A 21,808-nucleotide genomic window follows, 5' to 3' on the forward strand; every position below is an offset into this window, starting at 1 on the left:
TAGCATATATTAATTATTGAATATAAAACTTTGAATAATACAATTTAAATGTTGTATTAATGAATAATCTTAATAATAAATAAGATAAGTACTGAATCAAAATGAAAGACATTACAAATATATATTTATCAAATACAATTATAAGTTAGAAGTTATTATGATGTAATAAATGTATAGCATCATTCATGTAGAAATTAAATATTATCTTTTGGTGCTTTTTTATGTGAAAGAAATAAGGTTGATGGCTCCACTTATCCATAAAATATGGAAATAAGTTCATGTGATTCATGCTTATAGCCCCATACTCTGGCTAATGGCTCCACTTTAGAGACATTTGAAAACTTATCAATAGCTATTGACTTTGAAGTCTTTCTTTATAAATTTTCTTCTTTTGAGATAATCTTTGTTTAGACTACACTTTAGATACTGAAAAAGTGATCCCATTTCATATGAAAATAATTTTTTTTTCTCTTTAGAAATAAAAAAGGACATGAAAAGAAGATAAACTTTGTCGTCTAGTATTATCACTTCAATATCTTTAAAGTTTCTTGTCTTAGACTCTTAGTTAGTATTAATTAAATAACAACATTATCTAATTTTTCATGTTCATATTCTCGTACCTATTAATTAATAATAATACTATTCATTTAACAAATTATTTCAAAATTCTTATATGAAGTAATGTGTAATCTCACGTAGTGCTGAGATTTAAAAGAAGTAATTTATTGATAAATAATATAATATTATCAAATAAGATGACACATAATTTAGGACATAAATTTTGAGATATGTTTTAGGATGTAAATTATTTATTAATTTATTACCTCTTCTGACGCATTTTTTTTATCTTTTTTTACGAATCAATCGTTTATACTATAAGAGAAATTTAACTCATCCCTTGATAACACACGTTAAGATACTAAAAGATAAAATATTTAACATTCCAATATATTAAAAATTGTGGTTTTTCTAATTCTCGTATATCAGTATATAAGAGGGAAAATATTTTATCTTTTATAGAGATGACACCTTAAGACCACATTTTCTCCTTTCCAAACAAATATTAGATAGTGTCGGTGGACATAATCTTTTTTTTTTTTTTTTTTGGGGGGGGGGGGGGGGTGGGGGGGGGGGAGGGGATGATTTTAAGTGGTGAGCATAATCATTGATCGGTAAGTACTTTTCCTGCTAAGTAGCCCCACACTTTCAATATCATGTAATAAATGTGTATTTTATTGTTTTAGTGATAATTAATTATAAAAATGAAATGCTATGATTTGTTTACTGATAATAAAATGATTGGTATAAATAAATTTTTTTTTTTTCATTTTTGAATAGTCACTCATTGCACCGTATTCACATTTCTCTAAATCAAAAATCACATATCATTTTTTTCTAATTAATTTTACATGTTGGCTACAAATATATCTTTCAGGGAAGGTTTGGTTGATTTTGTCATCTTGACTTTGAAGAGGCCAAGGATTCCAGTCACATAATACGTGGATACAAAAATGATAATTAAAAAAAATAAAGTTGTCTCAATATTTGCAAAATTTAGTCATTTACTTGATAGGCTGAATGACATTGGCAACCCCCAAAAGAAAATTTTTACACCTTTGTTTTAGGAAACATCAAACATCAATATTCCCCCATTTAGTTTTAGAAACACCTAATAATCATGAACTGTCAATTTTATGATCAATTCATAATATTATATGAGGTTTTTTAGTCCCCATAGCAGTTATATATGTGAAGTGAATTGACAAAATTGTCCTTATACTATTATATTTTAACACTTCAATTCAACCCGAAACTTTAGGGGAAAGTCGTACTCTCACGACAGAATGGATGTCAAAATATTATTCCGTCGTTAAAGAAATGACAAATATTCCCATATCCTATGGACTTGATAGGAGACAAACTTACATAAGTGTCATACCAAATCATTTTGTTGACATAATTAAACAAACGCAGCCTAGATTGACTTCACCTAGTCTTATTGACTCGTGCATTGAACGGTGGTTCCTATGCATATATAGGCAAATATTTGAATACATTTTCAAGACTTCAACACTACTTGAGAGACAAATACATTCACACCATGACCCTTGTGGTTCTCTTCTATCTTTCAAGCTTTCTGATAATCACTTTCGCAAATACATTTATCCCCCCAACATTCCTCGATTATTCTTGCCCACCCACAAAGAATTTCACCGTAAACAGCACCTACCACTCCAACCTCAACCTTCTCTTCTCTTCTCTTCCCTCCAACGTTGTTTTCCATGAAACCACCTCAGGCGAAGACCCCGACAAGGTTTACGGTCTCTTTCTTTGCCGCGGCGATCTCAACTCCACTGCTTGCCACGACTGTGTAATTTCTGCCATCAGAGATGTAACCAAACACTGCCCTATTAAAAAAGAAGCTGTAATATGGTATGATGAGTGCCATTTACGTTACTCAAACCAACCTTTCTTTTCCCTCGTGGCTGAAGATTCCAGTATTTCGATGCCAAGCCCCGAAAATGTTACGGAACCAGAAAAGGCTGATGATTTGGTAGCGGTAGTGTTGCGTTTGATGAGCGAAGCGGCGAGGAAAGCTGCTTATTCTCCGAATAAATTTGCGGGTGTAAAGAGGGGGAACTTGAGAATTAATCAAACATTGTATGGTCTAGTACAGTGCACGCAGGACCTGTCCAGTGGAGATTGTTCTAGATGTCTTGAAGAAGTTAATGCAGAGTTTTCAGAGTGTTGCCGGGGAAAGAAAGGAGGAAGAGTTTTTACTCCGAGTTGTAGTGCTCGGTTTGAGTTCTACTTATTTTTTAAAGAAAGCTTCTTTTCAACATTGGAGCCGGCACCGGTACGGGCATCGGCACGGTTACTGGAACAAGTAAACCAATCAACTGATGCAGGACCGGGACCGACTCTGAATACACCAGGGACAGTCGTAACATACAAACCGGGACCGACTGCGAATGCAACACGGACAGTACCATACGAACAGGCACCGACTCCGAATGCAACACGGACAGTACCATACAAACAGGCACCGACTCCACCTACACTTTCACCGTCAAAAGCACCAGCACCAGCACCAGCAACGGAAGAGGAACCGATACCACCGAAACCGCCTGTTGTTCAAGCTATGCCACCGAAACCGCCTATTTTTAAACATATGCCATCACAAATAGGTACTCTCTGAAAAAATGGGATTATGGCATTTTATTTATTTATTTATTTTAAGAACGATTTTTTTTCCTTAGCCTATGGTCGAGTTTTATTTAAAATAAATAAATAAATACCCTCACTAACATAAAATACAACATCAAACCAGTATACCAGTAATAGTTTTATATGAAAATTGTTTTTTATGATGTGAGCCACTTTTATATTTATTATTACAATTGAATTATTTTTCGTATACAATATATTTAGGTTGTGTTTGTTAGGCGACATAATATTGGATAAAGTCTTTAAATTATTAATTTAATAAACAATAAAATTTTCAATTTTTAAGTAAAAATTTATGGAATTATACTTATATTATTAAAAAACTAAATGTCCCGTTGAATTTCCATATAAATATCCAATTATTTATTTATAACAAATCTAAATTAATCAGTGTCTATATATATACAATTCTATTATATATATGAATTTGTATACTCAGTAATATTATGTCATATAATTCTTAATTTTTTTTTTTTTTTTTTTTTTTTTAATCTAATTGTTCTGATACGTTTAGGATTAGAGGATTTAAAGTATATTTGATGCTTTAACAGCTCATGTTGAATGTAATAAGAGTAATTCCATTTTATATTACAACAAGACTTGATAAATCAAAAATATTTGCTCCTGTAAGCTCGAAAAAGAAGGCAAGCAATATGGATCGCAATCGGGACAATTATACCAACAATTCTAGTACTCTTGCTATCTGGTTTTTTCCTGCTACCTACTTGGAGAAGATATAAAGGTAATAAATTTTATATGTAATGTTATATAACATATATATAGTTACAGTATTATTGTTGAATTCAATGTGTCTTGCAGAGGAGAAAGCAAAAAGACGAGCTCTTAAAGTACTTCGTTTAGGAGATGAGCATAATGTTTTACAAGAGAGGCATCAAGGGGAATCTAAAGACTTCCCTATTTTCCCTTTAGGCCAAATCCTTGAGGCTACAGGATATTTCTCTGATGAAAACAAGCTGGGAGAAGGTGGGTTCGGTCCTGTGTACAAGGTAAATAAAAATTATTGGATGATATGAAAAGCAATAATGCTGCATATCCTAAAGTTATCCTAAAATTTTCTTCTCTTTTTATTTTATTTTATTTTTTTTTTTGGGGGGGGTTTTTTCTCTTTTTTTATGTCCCCGGTTGTTTTATGGTAACAATGGAGATTTCCGTTCAGGGTGTGTTAGCAGATGGTAAGGAGATTGCAGTAAAGAGGCTCTCAACAACATCTGGGCAAGGGCTACAAGAGTTCAAGAACGAAGTTGTCTTAATTGCCAAATTACAACATAACAATCTTGTGAGACTTTTGGGATGTTGCTTAGAGGAAAAAGAATTGCTTCTCATCTATGAGTACATGCCCAACAAGAGCCTTAATTTCCACCTATTCGGTTTGCCTCTCAAACTCTGTTAATGTTAGCTGTATACATGAAAATTAAGGCTTGGATATGCATTATCTTAATAGCTCGGTTAATGTGTATCATGATTTAGTGAAGATATTAGACTTTGGAATGCCTATCTTTGATCGTCTACACAGTTTGTGGAACATAAATAGTCGCTTTGCAATAGCAACCAAGGCTTTTTTCTTCTTTTCATTTATTTTATTCTTGTTCACTTTCTTCCATAGCTAGAAAGCAATAGGATGAAATCAAGCTAATTTTGATGACTTTATTGTCAGATTTAACAAAGGGTATTCATTTGCACTGGAAGACACGTGTAAGCATCATTAATGGCATTGCACGGGGTCTTTTGTATTTGCACGAGGATTCTCGACTCAAAATTATTCATCGTGATCTCAAAACTGGTAATATTTTGTTAGACCATGAGATGAAACCAAAGATATCAGACTTCGGAATGGCAAGGATATTTTGTGGAAACCAAATTGAAGCTAGTACCAACCGAGTTGTTGGAACATAGTGAGTACACATTTCTTACAATTTTGTTTTGTTTCTTTTGTCTTTGGAAAAAAAAAAAAATTGTGCTTTTATAGATTTAACCTCATTACCTGAAAAAATACTGATTATTAGAACTTATTTTCCTTTTTTTTGGTTGAATGTTTTATAGTGGATATATGGCTCCAGAATATGCTATGAATGGAATATTTTCAGTTAAGTCAGACGTTTTTAGTTTTGGAGTTCTTCTATTGGAGATTATAAGTGGGAGAAAAAATACCGGATTTTATCTTTCAGAAGATAGCCAAAGCCTTATTGCTTATGTACGTAACCATCTCTATATGTGACTTTAAAGAATAAAATCCAATATGTGATATACTCTTAATCTATGTTCATTACTTACCTAATGTTTTAGGCATGGAAGCTATGGTGTGAAGGAAAAGCATTAGAGCTAATGGACCCAACAATGGTGCAGTCATGTGTTCCAGTTGAATTATTAAAGTTCATTCATATCGGATTATTATGCGTTCAGGAAGATCCAACAAACAGACCTACCATGTCAACAGTAGTTGTTATGTTGGTAAGTGATGCAGTAAAACTTCCTAAACCAACCCAACCTGCATTTTCTTTTGCTTGGACTGTTGCAAAATCAGATCAGTCCCCATCAAATGGTAAAGGATGCTCTATTAATGAGGTAACCCTTTCAAATTTGGTACCCCGCTAGACAATTTTATATCGAATAAAAATAGATTGACAAACATTTCTCATAACTTTCTTTCACAAACGTGAACGTGACAGCTCACATTTAGATAGGCAGGATTTATTGTTGGACAACGAAATCTATTACAAGCTAACTAGTTACGAGCTGACATGTCGTTTTTGTGAGAGAAAGTTAGTGAAAATAGTTTGTGAGTGTAGTATTACTGTTTTATATCATTTCCTTTCGTAAAATGTACCAGTAACCTTACAAATATAACGAATGTCATGTTATTAGAATCCTTATGGGTGTGTTTGTTTCGCTGTAGGACTGCATTAAGCGCATGAACACATCCGCTGCGGTATTTATTTAGTTTTTTTCACATGTTTAGCTCCAATTTTGGGTGATTTGGCACTTTGGCTGCACTATTTTGACAAAAATATACCCGCAGGGTTTACTGAGAACTCATTATTTGATTCACTTAAAAAAAAGAACAAAGTAAATTAAAGAATTATTATTATTATTATATGATACTTATTAAATTTAAGTAAATTTCATCTTAATTTTCAAAATTGTTATTAAAAGATTTATTATAATTTATTTTAAAATTTTAAAATTTTAAAATAATTTAATTTTTTACATAATGGTCTTTTTATTTAAATAATTAATTATATATTTAGTATGATATGGCGCCAAACACGTGACAGTATTAAATTTATTCCACTCCAATTCAATAAATTTTACTCCAATCCAGTGCAAAGTGCCAAACACATCCTATATGACTAGTATACGTAGATATGTCATATTAACTGTGGTTTGATATGTAAATAACGTGGTACAATCAATGTATAAAAGACGCTCTCTAGATCAGCAAATGGGTGAAGAGAATAAAACATTATCAAATCTATTTAACTCAATTTTTTGCGTGAGCGTTAAAGTAACTATTCAAAGTCATATTCTATTTTAGTTCTACATATTTTAAAATTCATATTTGTTAGCTTGGCTGTATATGTTCTAATTTTCGACAAATTAATTGAAATCTACACCTTTTTCCACGATAACACCAAATTGACTTCACCTACTCTTATTGACTCGTGCATTAAACGGTGGCTCTTATGCGCATAGGCAACTATTTGAATACCTCTTCAACACTACTCTAACATGCTATGATAGGCAAATACATTCACACCATGATCCTTGTGGTTCTCCTCTATCTCTAAAGCTTTCTGTTAATCACTTTCACAAATGCATTTATCACGCCAACAATCCTCGCTTATTTCTAGCCCACCCGCAAAGAATTTCACCATAAACAGCACCTACCACTCCAACCTCAACCTTCTCTTCTCTTCTCTTCCCTCCTACTCCAACCTTGTTTTCCATGCCAACACCACAGGCCAAGACCCCAACAAGGTGTACGGTCTCTTTCTTGGCCGTGACGATCTCAACTCCACCGCTTGCCAAGACTGCGTAATTTCTGCAACCACAAATGTAACAAGATATTGCCCTATTAAAAAGGAAGCCGTAATTTGGTATGACGAGTGCCATCTACGTTACTCGAATATTGAGCCTTTCTTTTCTAGTTGGAATCGGAAGCCAGATGCCGGAAATGTCACGGAACCTGACAATTTTGATGATCTAGTGTCGAGTTTGATGAGCGGAGCCGCGAATAAAGCAACATATTCTCCTAATAAGTTTGTAGCAGTAAAGAAGAAAAGCTCTAGCGTTAATCAAACACTGTATGGTATGGTACAGTTCACACAGGACCTGTCGTGGTTGTTTTATGTCTTCTAGAAGCTAATTCTCAGTTAGCATCGTGTTGTGGGGGAAAGAAAGGAGGAAGAGTGTTGACTCCGAGTTGTAATGTCCGGTTTGAGTTGTATCCATTTGTTAATGAAACTTTCATTTCAACATTGACACCTCCACCGACGTCGAAACCTCCACATCTACCCCTGGTTCTACCAACTCCTGGTTCCTTGACGAGGTCCCATGGTGAATGTAAGATACTACTCTTTAGTTCTTATTTTACACTCCTATTGTGGATAAGGTCGACATAGCATATGTGGACACAAAAAAGATAAAAAATTTGAGTTCAATATTTCAATATACTTCATTGATTATAAAACAAATGGCATTTTTCAACTTTTTGATACATCAAATTTTTGTCTGATAGTTAGACTTCACATATGCTTGACTAATTCAAATTCTATTGCAATGTAAACATTTTTCTTTTTTAATCGAAGAACAAAAGGCAAGCAAGAAGCAAAAGGCAATCCAGAAGAAAAAAAAAATTAAGTTTTAAGGCAAATTTCTAGTTTAAGAATTTGTAATTGAAAATAATTGTTTCCGTTTATATTGTGAGATGTATTAGTAAAGAAGAATTGGTTTAAGATTTTATTTAACTTAAAATAGGAGAATGATTTAAATTAGAAGAATTCTATTAGGAGTAGGAATTTGAATCATAGTAGAAAAAAATGTCTTACTTTACCTATAAATAAAGGGGTTAAAATCAATTCAAAGTTACAAGAAAGGAAAGTAAAGAAAGAAAGAGTATAAAGATACAAGAGGTTTTGATGTAAGGGTATCACAGGGTATCGGCAAAATACCATGTCTAAGTAAAGGTACTAGGTTGATAGTGTAATAAAACATTTGTATTATATATTCATGTTATCATAGTGAATCTCTCTCGTCTGTGTATGTAAGTGAGTTATACTAAACCAGTAAAATATCTTCTGCCTTTCATGTGTTATTTGTCCTGTTCTTTACTTTTATGTTTTTTTGCCCCTCCCACATACTACATCCTAGCTACTAAATACGCGTTTTATTCGCGAATTATATGATTGGTCGTATAATTTGTGTATAAAATGCGTATTTACGTACTTTTTAAATGACTACCGAATTATTCGCAAATTATTGGAATATCCGTATAATTCGTGAATTATTGCCCAAAAAAAAAAAAAACTGATTGAAACGACGTCGTTTTAGCGGAGGAAGAAGAAATCAGTGGATAAGGGAAGAGATTAATCCAATAACACTACGGACACCGAAAAAGTAGCACCAAATTTCTATACCGGCCTACGTATAACGCGCGTCTCTATTTTTTTACAATTTTTTTCTAGTGAACGGTCGTCCATCAAATTTGGACGGCCGTTCACTCATATGGACACCCGTCCATATGCAAGGGATGGGCGTCCCCATTTAAAGGACGCCCGTCCCTGATTAAAATACAATTAAAAAATTTGTAAAATATTTGGGACGGCCGTCCATCAAATTTGGACGGTCGTTCACTCACATGGACACCCGTCCATATTATATGGACGGGTATCCATAGACAAGGGATATGCGTCCCCATTTAAAGGACGCCCGTCCCTGATTAAAATACAATTAAAAAATTTGTAAAACCTTAGGGACGGCCATCCATCCATTATGGATGGCCGTCCATTAATTTTGGACGGGCATCCACAAATAATGCCCGTCCAAAATTAATGGACGCTCGTCCTTCACCCAAACATGAAAAAAAAAAATTTGGGGACGCCCGTCCACAAATTGTGGACGACCGTCCCTTACTTTTGGACGGCAGTTCGTATTTTTTGGACGGCCGTCCATGCATTTGGCTTTTACAAATCTAAATAAAAACGATGGATGGCTTTGTGGACGGCCGTTCTTTTATTGTGGACGGGCGTCCGTAAGTAATGGACGCCCGTCCAAGAGTAATTCGTAATAAATAAAAAAAAAATTTAACACTAGACGGTCGTCCCTTCATTGTGGACGAATGGACGCCCCTCCATTCATTATGGACAGTCGTCCATAAGGGTTGGACGGCCGTCCCTTATGTAAAGGACGCCGTCCAACCATTATGGACGGTCGTCCATACTTAATGGATGGGCGTCCATTACTTGTGGATGCCCGTCCATAATGTTATTAAAATTTAAAAAAAAAAAAAACTTCGCATTAGGTTAAAACATTTTGGGGAGTTTGTAAAAGACAACCATTACCATCTTCTTCGTCTTCCATCTATGTTATAGGGTGTTCTTCTTCTTCGCGCTGTTGATCTTCTGGATTCACAATTCTGCTCTTGTTCTTCGTCTTCATCATCTGCCATCGGTAATTAGACAGTTTGTTTTTCAATTTTTTTTTTCAATTTTTTTTTTTTAGTTGGATGAATGTGTTGAATGGAGTTGAGTTGATGAAGAGAAATCCAGTCAATTTGGTGGGAATGGTTTGTATGATTGATAAATAGAAGTGTTGTGTAATTGATAAAAAGAAATGTAGTTTATTTTGATGAATGTCTGAATTTGATTCTCTGTATTTACACTGCACGCCATTGGATGAATGTGTTAGGCCTGAATATTATGATCTAATCCAGCATAACAATATCCCCAGCCTAGATAATTCAAAGAGATGCCCATCCAGATCATAAATAGCTAGAGTTTTGATCCAAACACACTGTAAAATTATTTACCCAAAGCAAGTTAATGATTTTTAGTTACATAACTAAGACTCAGCTAGAAAGAAGCCAAACAGGTAGTGCAAAATACAAAAATTTCACTGAACTCGGGTCTGATGTGTTTACCTTTGCCAACAAAGTTTGTTCCGACCTTCTCTCATTATCTCATAGGCAAGTTTGTACTTTTCTAAAGATCCTGTCCCAGATTCTATGTATTTACATGTTGTTTCTCTTAAACTCCACAACATTATGGCCCTGAGTTCTTGAAAGCTAACCCTTGATTCTACATCACTGACAATACCATACACAACGTTTCTTGTCCACCGATGTAAGATATATTGAGATGGAATTTCCTTTATGTCCAGTTAAAGTTGTGCCAAAGAATGATTGTGTGGGTGATATTATTACAATCATCTCTTAACTCAATTCAACTCCTTTTAATTATCAATGTTCTTGTGCACGAATGCATCACTTATAACTGTAGTTTACAGCTGTACCGTTTCTTTGTCACAATATACTTGCTATGTGTCCAACTGGGTTTTTTCTTTTTCCCTTATTTTTTTATTTTTTCCCAGGCTTTATTTGCAGCAATTTTTTTTTGCATATAAATTGTTAGTGGTAGAACATCAATTATTATATGAAAATAACTCTTTATGTTTGATTAAGAAGTTTTTGATCGAGGATGAATCTGTGGTGTTGTTTGGTTCATTAAGGATTTTGGGTGTTTTCAGTTCAATAAAAGAGTGATCAAAATGAGAGAGTTTATAAGTTCAGTCCACATGGTATTGAATTCGATATTTGTGTGACTCTGATAGATGCACTTCTCATACTCATTCATAAATTCATTAGGCATTGGCCTGAAAATGTCAAGTTCACCTATCTTTAGCTAACTCTGGAAAAATTGGCAAAATTGTGGTTAGGCTGACAAAGAATTGGCAAACATGTGGGGTTTGATAGAAAAACCCCTTAAACTTTTATTTTACAGTTCTTTATGTTTATTAAGTGATGGTGTATAAATGGTAAAAGGTGTAAATGCTCCTCTCGGTAACTAGCTTGATATCAATACCATATTTTTTTTTTTTTTTTTTTGTAATTATTAATCCTGAATATATATGCCCACAAATACCATATTTACTTTGCTCTATTACTAGTCTCCACCTGCTGGATAATGCCTCCATGCTGCTCATTTTTTCACAATTCGACCTTTTGCCATTTGTGCTTTAGAATCTTCTTGGAAATGTCCTTTCTATACTGTATAAGTTGAGTTCTTATCTCAAAGTGTATATGTTAAGAGTAATTGGGTCTGTGTCTTTGGCATATTTGGCAGATTATGATGACGATTTTTTTATGTATATAGGTTTTAGAAGAAAGCAAAAAATGGCGAGGGCAAAAAATATAACCATTCCTCAGGAAGGCACATCCTCATCTGCACTTCAATTTCGAGACTGGCGACATAAAAAACAATAAGAGGACGTGTTGAAAAGAGATATTTGCCTTGGAAGAAGTTTGGATTTAGGACTTCTAACAAGTTTAGGTTTAGGTGATGAAATCAATGGTTGGATTAATCATTTGAAATGGGACCGTTTAGTCAGTATGAGATATGATGGATATAGGCATTTGATATATGAGTTTTTTGGTAGTTTGGAAGTTGTAGAGACAGACAGTGATGAGTTTCAGGCGTATACAATGTTCTTTAAATTAAAGAATCAAAACTTTGTAGTGACACCCCAAGATTTAGCAACCTGGATAGGATTTGATTGTGAAGGTTTGGAAAGCGTACCTAGAAACTGGGATTCCAAACAAGCTTGGATTGATGTTTCCGGAATAGGGACTTACCATCCACATAGGTGTAAATCTACAAAGTTACAGAATCCTGCTATGAGAGTATTTCACAGATACTTGACTTTCACATTTAATGGTAGGAAAGAGACAAATGGAAATGTGACGGTTAAGGATTTATTGTTCATGGAAGCAGCAGTGGCAGGGAGGCAAGTTAATTCAGCAAAGTTGTTGATTAAGAAGTTGAGAGAGATCCCTGCAGAGAAAGGAGAAATATATTGGGGGATGCTGGTTACGTTAATATGTGAGAAGTTGAATATTGAGATAACCCCTGATGATGCAAAAAATAAGATTACGTTTTCTACAACTAATGTGTTGGGAGATGTGACATTGAATAGAATGGGTTTGATTAAAAAGAATGTGGCAGGACAATGGTATCTTATTAGGGATGAAATTGAGGGAGATGCAACGGTTCAAGAAGGTGTCAGTATTCAAGAAGGGGTTACTGAAGGACAAGTCTATGTGCGCAAAAGAAGAAGAACAGGTACTGAACCTGGACCATCTGAGAATGTAGAAGATATGGGTTCTCATACTTTACAGGAAATAGAAAGCAGATTTGAGCAGATGGAAAAGTTTCAAGAAGAGCGTTTTTCACGTACTGAGAGGCAAATACAAGAACTGCAAAGTGATTTCAACACGTTTGCATCAAGAATTGAAGAAACAGTTGACATCATTGGAGACCGCATGACAGAGATTTTCAACATGATGAAGAACTTCTCAACAGCCTCCTCATCCTCTAGTCAACCTCCACCCCCTGCACCATGATGAAGATTTTTTCCCTTTTGTTTATAAATAGATTGATTTGAGCGAATGTTGTTAATAAAGATTGTAATTTGTTTATAAATAAAGGTGTCTTTTGTTTATAAATAGATTTGTCTTTTGTTTATACATATGTCTACAACTCTTTTCAATGTATATGTATATGTAATACTAGACATACCCAAAGACATAAAAATTCAAATCTGAAAAGAAATGCATATCCAAAATGCCATATACATTAACGTCATTATCATGAATTCACTATCCTACACAATCAATGATGAAAATACAAAAAATATAACAACTGTATAAGCATACAACTCAACTGCATTCGGTAGAAATTAACCAAAGCATGAAAAATTTATACCAAATACAATTCTATATGCTTCAACTTGGCAAAAATATCAAACATCTCCCAACGAGACATGTTCATCATTTACAAACTCCTGTCCAGTATAGAAACTACTTTGTCCTGCGAGATTTGGAACCGGACCAGTGGACATCTGTCATTGTTTAACAACCACAATTTAGCACACGGTATAGAAAACTTAAGGCAATTACAGTTATACAAGATATATAACACATACTTGTGTAGTAACAACATCATTTGACAACACTTGAGTTTCCGCATCGGCCACGGAAGTACTTGAAAGAAACTGTTCCTGTTGTCGCTGTACCGATGATCCTTTTCCTAAAAAGTATCATAACACATTAATAATCAAGTCGATATTATTCTAAACTTCAAATAAGTAAATAATGTTTCAAAAAAATTACTGAAATAATGTATAAGTCATACCCATTCTTTGTTTTTGTAATTTTTTCTTTTTAACCCTACGTACAATTTCTTCAATCTTCGACTGCTTTCTTCTACATGGAGGACGACCTTTGCTACGAGCTGCCTGTGGACTAATGATTACGGTATTCCCCTCTTTAGGAGGACTGTCCCCATCTTGACTAGTCAAACCGGTTCTAGAAGAGATGTTCACTGTTGTACCAACCCCTCCCTCACTTTCCTTTTGCTCCAACTGTTTCCTCATGTCAATCATAAACTCCGTCATCATATTATAATCTTCCTCATTGTTTGATGCCAGATCCGCTACTGTCAGCATTAAATTAGACAACTTATCAAAACGTTGTCCTTCAATGTTGGTGCTCCACCTATTATAACTGACCTTAATTTTCGTATGACATCTGTTGACATTCTTCCTCCAACGCCGTAAAATGTACTTTTTCGGAACGTGTGAAACCCTTTTATGAATCAACACCATAATGGCATGTCTGCATAAAATCCCCCTGAACTCAAACAAATGACAAGTACAACGAATATCACACGAACTTTCATCAAAGTATACTACATGAGGAACACGGCGACTATTATCTCCAAACCAAACATCTTCCCAAACTTGAAACTCCTCGCATGAATCACATTTTTTCAGAAAAGATAACTCACAATAAATCTTCCCGGCAATCTCATCTTGAAGCTCTTTAAACTTTGCAGTTGTGTATGCACTTTGAAATTGTTTCTCAATGGGGTAATTAGTTATGCATGGTATCCAAGATTTAAAAGATCTAAAATCAGCCTCCCTTTCTTTTTCCACTTTAGCTCGCAATGCATTATCATATTGTTCCACAAATTGTTTCAAAGTGGTTTTTGAATTGACATACCCATCAAAAAATGTATGCATACTTTCACTACGTTGGGTAGTAGACATACCTACCCAGAAAGTATCTTTAAGAAATGCAGGCACCATCGTACTCTTTCTTTGTACAATCCACATAACCATGCATTCTCGTGAAGGTTGTGCACATCAACAAATTGGTTCCACCGCTCTTCGAACTCTTCAAGCGTAAAGGAATCATACACAACATTTTGCAACCTAAACTTGATAGTTTCATATTCCTTATACCCCCTTAACTTTTCAGGCAGTTTCTTCATTATATGCCACAAACACCACCTATGTCTTGTACTAGGGAAAACAATCTCAATTGCATTTTGCATGGCCTTATCTTGATCAGTGATTATTCCATTAGGAGCGACATCCATGCATTCAAGCCAAGAACGAAATAGCCATACAAATGTCTCAGTGTCCTCATGAGAAATTAACCCACAACCTAACAATGTCGAATGTCCATGATGATCAACCCCTATAAAAGTAGCAAATGGCATGTCATACTTGTTCATCAGATACGTTGTGTCGAAGGTGATAACATCACCGAATTCTTTATATGCAGCCTTACATCTAGCATCAACCCATAACACATTCTGTAATCGACTTTCTTCATCTACATCAATCATGTACCAGAAATTTGAATTCTCCTTTTGCATTTTCCTAAAATACTCAAGTACTGTGGAAGCATCTCTAACTCAAAGTTGTAACTTTCTCACTTTTTCAATGTAATTCCTACAATCTTTTTCTAGAAACTTCAAATTCTCTACACCTCCTGCCTCAATTGAACATGACTGAAAATTTTTACAAGGTCTAATCCCAGCCACATCATTAACTTCAAGTCGCCTTTTCACATAAGGTTGTATCGTTCGGTTAACCTTGAAATATCTTCTTTTTGTCGGACTTGTAAGATCATGGTTATGTTCAAGTACAACTGATTTAATTTCCCATTTGCATTCACCATTCAAAGCTGCACTAATCTGACTCTTTCAATCTGTTTTGGCAACAGGTTGTTTTTTCAAGGTATTTCTGGATTTACATCTCTCCTTTCCAGAACAAGAACATGCTACTATCACATATCTCATCTCCCCATCTTCGCCTTTCTTTGACGTACGTATCATTGCTTCAAATCCTATTTCGTTACCATACCGTTTGTAATACTTCACCAGACTATCAACTGAATCAAACACCATTCCAATATGAGGCTCTACTTCTTCCTCTACACATCCCATATCTTCTAATTCATCACGTTCGTTTTCCTGATTTAATAGTTTTATAATACATAAAATTATAATGTACTAATACAACACATCAAAATAAACAATACAATACAATAAATTTATAATCATTTTAACGAAAAAGTACGTTTCGAGCACAATTTACCTCAACATCATTGAAATGAGGCAAACTGGACTCTTCCATATTCTGAGGCAAACTGGACTCTTCCATATTCTGAGCCAAACTGGACTCTTCCATATTCTGTAAGTTAATGCAAATCCAATACTACTATTCACGTTCACGAAATTTGATTCATAACAATTACCAACAAATTTTCTCAATCAGTTTTTTTTCTATTATAACATATATTCAATCCAAAATATAATACAAAACTAAATAAATGGATAAGTTATATAAAAATTTTCACTGTAAAAAACTAAATAAATGCATAAATTATATAAAAATCGTTTATTAACCTGCACAAATCTTTCTAATCTCCCTTTCCCTGTAAAAAATGGATCGCACAGATCTTTCTAATCTCCCTTTCCCTGTAAAAAATGGATCTCTCTTTCCACTGTAAAAAATGGCTATGGTTTGATGAAAAGATGATAGCTTTCGTTCTTCACACGATAGCTGGAAAATGAGGAAAAAACGTTTGTTGCAGGAAGAAATGGCTGAGAAATGCAGACGCAACACTGAGGCGAAGAATAGACGGCAACGATGAAGCAAAAGGGGACGACGAATTTTGGCGCTGGTTTTCTTTCGCTCGAAGAATTTTAGCGCTTGTTGTTGGAGAAGCGTATTGGAGAAGCTAATGTAAACAAAAAAATATTTATTAAAAAAACACGAAATTTTTTTTTAAAATTTTAATAACATTATGGACGGGCGTCCATAAGTAATGGACTCCCGTCTATTAAGTATGGACAACCGTCCGCAATGAATGGACAGGCATCCATTAAGTATGGACGCCCGTCCACAATGAAGGGACGACCGTCCAGTGTTAAATTTTTTTTTTTTATTACGAATTACTCTTGGACGGGCATCCATTACTTACGAACGCCTGTCCACAATAGCCGTCCATCGTTTTTATTTAGATTTGTAAAAGTCAAATGCATGGACGGGCATCCAAAAAATACGGATGGCTGTCCAAAAGTAAGGGACGGCCATCCACAATTTGTGGACGGGCGTCCCCAAAGAATTTTTTTTTTTTTCATATTTGGGTGAAGGATGGGTGTCCATTATTTGTGGACGCCCATCCAAAATTAATGGACGGCCATCCATAACGGATGGACGGTCGTCCCTAAGGTTTTACAAAATTTTTTAATTGTATTTTAATCAGGGACGGGTGTCATTTAAATGGGGACGCCTGTCCCTTGTATATGGGCGTCCGTCCATATAATATGGACGGGCGTCCATGTGAGTGAACGGCCGTCCAAATTTGATGGACGGTTGTCCCAAATGTTTTACAAATTTTTTAATTATATTTTAATCAGGGACGGGCGTCCATGTGAGTGAACAGTCATCCAAATTTGATGGACGGCCGTTCACTAGAAAAAAATTGTAAAAAAATGGAGACGCGCGTTACACGTAGGCTGGTACAGAAATTCGGTGCTACTTTTTTGGTGTTCGTAGTGTTATTGGTGGCATTTTATCCAGAAAAAGATTAATAAATCCTTTTATGAAATTATTTTATTTATTGATTAATCTTATATTTGAGGTTGTATTGTAACACTAATCTTTTACATAGATTTGTGAGACAAAGTTCTTGATTTAATATAATTTAATGGATTAATGGGAAGTTTAAATTTGGTTGCATTTAATATCAAACTTATCAAGTTTTAAATTACTAAAGAATCATAGTTAAATATTATATTTGATTCTGGAGACTATAATTTGAATATCATTTATATATTGTATATTTGTGTTATTGGTTAATTGAATACTTTGCCTTTGAAAAGCTTAAATCTATTGATTTTAACTAGGCAATCCATAAAAGTGTTAAAACTAAGATTGATATTGCCGTATTTTTCAAAACATAGTATTAACAATACACGTATTAAACCGTATATACCCGTACAATATTTTTCCATATGAATTTTATAGCCAATTTTTATAAACGTATTTTTTACCGTTTGTCATATTATACCCGTAAAATTCCTGTACCTTTTTTTTTTTCCATACCCGTTTACTAACTAGGACTACGTGATCAGATTTTAACAAACTAACCCGCCCTCGCCCTCCCCCCCCCCACACCGGTCCAAATGGACGGCCGTCCACAATGAATGGACAAGCATCCATTAAGTATGGACGCCCATCCACAATGAAGGGACGGCCGTCCACAAGTTAGGGACGGCCGTCCAGTATTAAAATTTTTTTTTTATTACGAATTACTCTTGGACGGGCGTCCATTACTTACGGACGCCCGTCCATAATAAAAGGACGACCATCCACAAATTGTGGACGGGCGTCCCCAAAGAATTTTTTTTTTTTTTTTCATATTTGGGTGAAGGACGGGTGTCCATTATTTGTGGACGGCCGTCCATAACGGATGGACGGTCGTCCCTAAGGTTTTACAAAAATTTTAATTGTATTTTAATCAGGGATAGGCGTCCTTTAAATGGGGACGCCCATCCCTTGTATATGGACGTACGTCCATATAATATGGACGGACGTCCATGTGAGTAAACGGCCATCCAAATTTGATGGACAGGAATCCCAAATGTTTTACAAATTTTTTAATTGTATTTTAATCAGGGACGGGCGTCCTTTAAATGGGGACGTATGTCCCTTGCATATGGACACCCGTCCATATAATATGAACGGGCATCCATGTAAGTGAACGGCCATCCAAATTTGATGGATGGCCGTTCACTAGAAAAAGTTGTAAAAAAATGGAGACGCGCGTTACACGTAGGCCGGTACAGAAATTCGGTGCTACTTTTTTGGTGTCTGTAGTGTTATTGGTGGCGTTTTATCTAGAAAAAGATTAATAAATCCTTTTATGAAATTATTTTATTTATTGATTAATCTTATATTTCAGGTTGTATTGTAACACTAATTTTTTACATAGATTTGTGAGACAAAGTTCTTGATTTAATATAATTTAATGGATTAATAGAAAGTTAAAATTTGGTTGCATTTAATATCAAACTTATCAAGTTTTAAATTACTAAATAATCATAGTTAAATATTATATTTGAGTCTGGAGACTATAATTTGAATATCATTTATATATTGTATATTTGTGTTATTGGTTAATTGAATACTTTGCATTTGAAAAGCTAAATCTATTGATTTTAACTAGGTAATCCATAAAAGTGTTAAAACTAAGATTGATATTGCCGTATTTTTCAAAACATAGTATTAACAATACACCGTATTAAACCCGTATATACCCGTACCATATTGTTTCCATATCTGAATTTTATAGCCAAATTTTTATAAACGAATTTTTTACCGTTTGTCATATTATATCCGTAAAATTCATGTACCTTCTTTTTTGTCATACCTGTATTTACTAACTAGGACTACGTGATCAGATTTTCAACAAACTGACCCCCCCACCCCCCCTCCCACCAAAAACCTTTTTTTCTCCAGCCGCACAACAACCCCCCACCACCCTTTTCCTCCTAGCCAGCAACTCCTCCACCTCATTCCCTTAGCCAGCAGCCCCCACCTCCATCATTCCCTCGACAACACCACCTCCCTTCTTACCATCACATTTCACCTTAACCCACGCAAAACCCACAGCCCATCCCTCAAAATCCTCCCCCACCCTTCATATTCTCCTCCGTCCAAACCTATCAGGGCCGGCTTAAGGGGTAGGCAGGTGAGGCACCTGCCTAGAGCCCCCCAAAAATGGGGGCCCAAATTTTTTATAAATTTTTTTTTTTTTTTTTTTTGAATATCTTACAAAAATGAAAATGGTTTATAATTTCTTATCCAAGCCAAGGGGCCTTAAAAAAAAAGCCAAAAAAGTCCAAATTTATTATAAACTTTTTACATATATTTCCACCCAAAGTTTGATAAAATAGTAAGTTTGTACCTCTAGTTTCGTATATTCCAATTTACATCCCTAAATTAACACATTGAATCTCTTTTAACAATGAAAGGCTAAAATAGTCATTTACATATCTCAAATTACTCACCTCTAATTCAATCCCAAAATTCGATATTTACATAAATCATCTCCAACCCTCTTCTACCGCCAGTGGTTTGGAGTTGATCTCGGTCGATTTCTCACCAAAATCGACCAAAATCATCATCTTATCATTTCCCAACTGTTTTCCCAACCTTGATAGCCCTCGATTTGGCCAATTTTTTATGACTCTCGCAACCCAACTCCACCGCGCGCGACAACCATTTCTAGCCTTTTCGGCATGTACCCGACATTGTTGGCCTTCCCCGACACCACCATCTTCCTCTCCTTAGCCCTCTCACCAAAACCCCTATCATACCTCGTCCGTTTACTCTGCCAATCACTGGCCACTGATACCTTTAGGGCCGTGACTTCTCTAGCCTTTTCTTGTCAATCTTGGTATTGGAAATCACCCATTTTACCACCCAGCACTTCTCCAACATCTGCTCTCCAAAACCCCCCACCAACCTAACCCTGTTAGTCTGTCGATCGCTGTCTACCTCTCCTAGTGATTTTACATCTCAAAAGGCAAAAAAAAAAATTTTAAATAATTTTTTAATACATGTTTATATTATTAGAAGGCCACAAAATAACTTTTCTTAAGGTGATGAATGTTCTAGAGATGCTCCTGAAACCTATCGGCTAGCTCTTTTCACCATCTCTAGTTTCCTCTATTGCCGCCGCAAGCATTACTACCTCAACCAAAGTATTTCTCTGCCCTCCTAAATTCTCTGCTTTTTCTCTCAACACCTCTAGTGGGTAGTATTCCCTCCCCCACTACTTCCCAAAGCCTCTTTCACCGTTCGTTCTCCACCAAAATAATTAAAACCCACAAATCTCTGTCGCCATTTCTCTCGGAGAAGTGCATACCGTAACCACAGTCGGTAAAAAGCTTCCATTTTCTGTAATCGATGCGTTTGCTGATGATGTGATTTGCTGGAGGATGGCATTCTTTAGGAAAGATGGTTGAATTTTGAAAGATGGGTTTGATGGTAAAAGATGGGTGAATTGCTGAAAGATGAATTGCATGATGAAGGGTTCGCCACCAAGGCACTCCAGCATCTCCTTCTCTATCGTTCGCTATTGCCAATTCAGTGGTTTGGATTGGTTTGATTTCCGGTTATGGAATTTAGAGTTAGGGGTTTGATTTGGGAAAGTTAGGATTGTGGTTTTGATTTATACATTTCACTGAGTTGCTATGTTAACAAAACAATTTTTTTGCTCAATGGTTCTACAGATATATTGATCCTAATTCAAGTCACTGTAAATATATATATGTGCGTGTGTTTTGTAATTTCATGAATGAGTAGAGTATTTTCATCATAACAAGAACGCAATTAAACGGTTTTATTAACAAATGGTCCTTATTAGTTTTCGAAACAGTGGGAAAATGATTGTCTTTCCACCATACCTGAGTTATGTCTATATGATTTTCCTGTCAAAATATCATGAAAAATCATATTATGTTATGAATTTTACTTTTGATGCTGCATGCTGCACATCAACACTATTATTAATAATAAGTTGATATAATAAATGATGTATCCATGCTATACAAATTTTGTATCTTAACTTTGTAAAAGTAGCATTATTCGTTATATATGAATTCCACCACTCACTACTATTCAATGTCTTATGAATTTTATGTTTCTATGTTACAAGTCCTAGATTATTGTTATTAGTACATCTCGTTATTTTCCAGTATATATCCATACCATTACAATTTTGTGGAAGAATCCCAAATGGGATCTCCCACAGTGATACAGGTAAACAATTTATGAAAACTTATGCTATTTACTGAAGTTTTTATATGTGTTGTATGATTTTCTGTCAATGCATTATTCACTGATGTACTATTTAGTGTGTTACAAATCTATGTTGAGTCTTGTTCTATGTTGTGGCAAGGATTGTTGAATAAAAATATTTGCT

The 21,808-nt window shown here is 34.9% G+C and overlaps 2 protein-coding genes across 2 annotated transcripts; one reads left to right on the forward strand and one right to left on the reverse strand.

Moving 5' to 3' along the window:
• Positions 1-1,960: 1,960 nt before the first annotated feature.
• LOC116127905 (cysteine-rich receptor-like protein kinase 8) lies at positions 1,961-6,108 on the forward strand. Its single transcript, XM_031413567.1, has 7 exons — positions 1,961-3,188; positions 3,860-3,970; positions 4,048-4,235; positions 4,406-4,616; positions 4,904-5,141; positions 5,290-5,440; positions 5,533-6,108. The coding sequence occupies exons 1-7, from the start codon at positions 2,102-2,104 to the stop codon at positions 5,839-5,841; spliced, it is 2,295 nt and encodes a 764-aa protein (XP_031269427.1). The 5' UTR covers positions 1,961-2,101; the 3' UTR covers positions 5,842-6,108.
• A 7,137-nt stretch (positions 6,109-13,245) lies between these two features.
• On the reverse strand, positions 13,246-14,399 carry LOC116127973. Its single transcript, XM_031413636.1, has 3 exons — positions 13,653-14,399; positions 13,444-13,547; positions 13,246-13,359 (listed from the first exon to the last, which is right to left on the reverse strand). The coding sequence occupies exons 1-3, from the start codon at positions 14,122-14,124 to the stop codon at positions 13,261-13,263; spliced, it is 675 nt and encodes a 224-aa protein (XP_031269496.1). The 5' UTR covers positions 14,125-14,399; the 3' UTR covers positions 13,246-13,260.
• Between the last annotated feature and the right edge of the window lie 7,409 nt (positions 14,400-21,808).

The sequence above is a fragment of the Pistacia vera genome, unplaced genomic scaffold (assembly GCF_008641045.1).
Source record: "Pistacia vera cultivar Batoury unplaced genomic scaffold, PisVer_v2 Contig105, whole genome shotgun sequence".
Classification (NCBI taxonomy): domain Eukaryota; kingdom Viridiplantae; phylum Streptophyta; class Magnoliopsida; order Sapindales; family Anacardiaceae; genus Pistacia; species Pistacia vera.

What these genes read in the sequence shown, in the direction of transcription:
- LOC116127905 (XM_031413567.1), top strand. Translation starts at nt 2,102, where the DNA reads ATGACCCTTGTGGTTCTCTTCTATCTTTCAAGCTTTCTGATAATCACT. An exon ending in GGTTCGGTCCTGTGTACAAG is followed by an intron (nt 4,236 to 4,405) that starts GTAAATAAAAAT and finishes ATTTCCGTTCAG; the next exon opens with GGTGTGTTAGCAGATGGTAA. An exon ending in CCTTAATTTCCACCTATTCG is followed by an intron (nt 4,617 to 4,903) that starts GTTTGCCTCTCA and finishes CTTTATTGTCAG; the next exon opens with ATTTAACAAAGGGTATTCAT.
- LOC116127973 (XM_031413636.1), bottom strand. Translation starts at nt 14,124, where the DNA reads ATGGTGTTGATTCATAAAAGGGTTTCACACGTTCCGAAAAAGTACATT. An exon ending in ATTACAAAAACAAAGAATGG is followed by an intron (nt 13,548 to 13,652) that starts GTATGACTTATA and finishes GATACTTTTTAG; the next exon opens with GAAAAGGATCATCGGTACAG. An exon ending in ATGATGTTGTTACTACACAA is followed by an intron (nt 13,360 to 13,443) that starts GTATGTGTTATA and finishes AAACAATGACAG; the next exon opens with ATGTCCACTGGTCCGGTTCC.